We start from the raw sequence: 2,548 nt of genomic DNA on the forward strand, positions 1-2,548 counted from the left end.
GCCGTTCCCCCTCCTGTTTATATGCTCCCTTCAAGTACTGGAAGGCCATAATGAGGTCTCCATGGAGCCTTCTCCAAGCTAAACAATCCCAGTTCCCTCAACCTTTACTCATAGGAGAGGTGTTCGGTCCTCTGTTAAGGAATGGTGATCCAGAAAGCTCTGTGTGACCCAAATTGTATGGGTGTGGTGATGGCAAAACATAATGGCTATCAGGGAGAGAACAGGACTCGTGATGTTAGGTAACTCACAGTGGTGGCCAACTATCCACCTCCTGAACCACAGCTCTGTCCTCACCTAACTTCTTCCAAGCCAAGCGGGGAAAGAGGGTCTGCTGGCTCTAATACTGTTGAAAACAGGACTACAACCTATCAGCATGCTCCTGATATCATAATGATCATCTCAGAGATCCCACATACCTCTCCTGACTGAGAGCCAGAGCAGTTAGCGTTGATGTGGCAGTTCCAACGCAGCCTGTCAGCATCCACCAGGGTTTCTGGATGAAAAGCCCCACTAAAATGATGAGCCCGCTGAGAGGGTTGTTGACAAACATTACTTGAGAGGTGCCTCGCAAGATCCAGTCCACCAGCTGAACGATGAGGGGTTTATCTGAAGGAGATAAAATAAAAATGTTGGTGATAAGGCACCATTTCATTGGGTCTCCTTCAAAGCACACTCAGCTTGACAGTTGTTTTCTTGCCACAGAACAGAGGTGATGTATCAACAGGACTATAAAAACAGGCTCTGATTTATTGCTGTCTGAGCGTATTTTTGCATCTGGCACTTGAAATAACAGGGACTGGGCACTGCTATAGAGTCTGTGGAGGGATTCATTAAAAATGGTTTATTTATGATGGTTAAAAAAACAGTCTTTGCAGAAGATTGTGCTATAAATTTAACAAGGAGATAGACCCGTTTCTGTGTATAATTCAGATGCAGAGAGGGACAGAGGCAAAGACTGAGACTAGTTTGTGTTTGGATAGGAAAATATAAAAGAAACACTTCTGCTGTTTTATGGAGAAAGCTGGTGACCCAGAACATGGAAAAGTCAGGTGGTAAAATTCTCTTGGCAGGGTGGCAGGGTGTGATGCAGGTCCCCATAGCAGAGGTGGTTCAGTGCTCAGATATATGAAGTAGCAGGAATTTGCATGCTTGCTTGCATCCTGGTGTAATGTTCAGACTTAGTGACATGGCGGACAGTCCTGTGTAATATCTTTATTGATGGTCTGAATGAGGGGATTGATTGCACTCTCAGTAAGTTTGCAGATGACACCATGTTGGGAGGAAGTGCTGATCTGTCTGAGGGTAGGAAGGCTCTTTGGAGAAAATGGAATAGGCTGCATTGATGAGCTGAGACCTATTGTATGAACTTCAACAATATAAAGCACCTGGCCCTGTACTTCAGTTAGAACAAGCCCATGTGACACTACGGGCTTGGGGCAGAGTGTCTGGAAAGCTGTGTAGCCTAAAATGATCTGTAGATGTTCGTCGACAGATGTCTTAATATGAGCCAGCACTGTGCCCAGGTGGCCAAGAAGGTCAGTGGTATCCTGGCTTGTAATAATAGCATTAGGGAAGTGATTGTCTATCTGTACTTGGCACTAGAGGGGCTGTACTTCAGCTGGTATGTTCATTTCTGGGCTCCTCACTACTGAGACGCTTGAGATGATGGAGTACGTTCAAGGAAGGTCAATGAAGCTGGAGAAATGTCTGGAACACAAGTCTTACAGAGAGTGTCTGAGAGAGCTGGGTTTGTTTAATCTGGAGAAGAGAAGGCTCGAGGAAGACCTTATCACTCTCATATCCATTTTGCCATCCACCAGTACCCACAAGTTCTTTTTAGCATGGCTGACCCCAATCCTCCAGCTTGTACTGATAGTGGAGGTTGCCGCAGCCCTGGTGCAAGAACTTCTGCTTGTCTTTGCTGAACATCATGAGGTTCTCCTGTGTTCACCCTCTACTTGAGCCTGTCTAGGTCTCTGGATGGCATCCAGTCCCTCAGGCATGTGCACTGCACCACACAGCTCGGTGTCACCTGAAAACTTACATTCACTCCCACCGTCAATGTCATTGATAAAGATATTAAAGAGCACTGGGCCCAATCCTGACCGCTGGGGAACACCAGTCATCGTCTGGCATTGAACCATTGACCACTACTCTCTGGGTAATCCATCCATCAAACCCACATCTTTCCAATTTGGAGAAAATGTTATAGGGGAACATGTCAAAAGCCTTGCTGAAGTCCAGACAGATGACATCAGTGGCTCTTCCCTTGTCCACTGATGCAATTATGCCACCACAGAAGGCCACTATGTTGCTCAGGCAGATCTTGCCCTTGGTGAAGCCATTTTGGTTATCCTGTATCACTTGCTTCCTTTCCATGTGCCTTAGCATAGCTTCCAGGAGGATTTTCTCTATGATTTTCCCAGGCACAGAAGTGAAGCTGATGGGTCAGTAGGTCCCTGGGTTCTCTTTTCTACCTTTCTTAAAAAAGGGTGCAGTATTTACTTTTTTTTTTTTTGTTTTTTTGGTACTTTACGTGGTACTCGCC

At 45.9% G+C, this 2,548-nt stretch overlaps 1 protein-coding gene across 1 annotated transcript in view; it reads right to left on the minus strand.

The window, feature by feature from the left end:
* LOC100546531 (urea transporter 2) overlaps positions 1-2,548 on the minus strand; it is a 66,176-nt gene that overhangs the window by 33,020 nt on the left and 30,608 nt on the right. The window contains exon 11 of the mRNA XM_031557219.1: positions 417-606. Coding sequence (XP_031413079.1) covers positions 417-606 — 190 coding nt within the window. The remainder of the gene's footprint in view (positions 1-416; positions 607-2,548) is intronic.

The sequence above is a fragment of the Meleagris gallopavo genome, chromosome Z (genome assembly GCF_000146605.3).
Source record: "Meleagris gallopavo isolate NT-WF06-2002-E0010 breed Aviagen turkey brand Nicholas breeding stock chromosome Z, Turkey_5.1, whole genome shotgun sequence".
NCBI classification, from domain to species: Eukaryota; Metazoa; Chordata; class Aves; order Galliformes; family Phasianidae; genus Meleagris; species Meleagris gallopavo.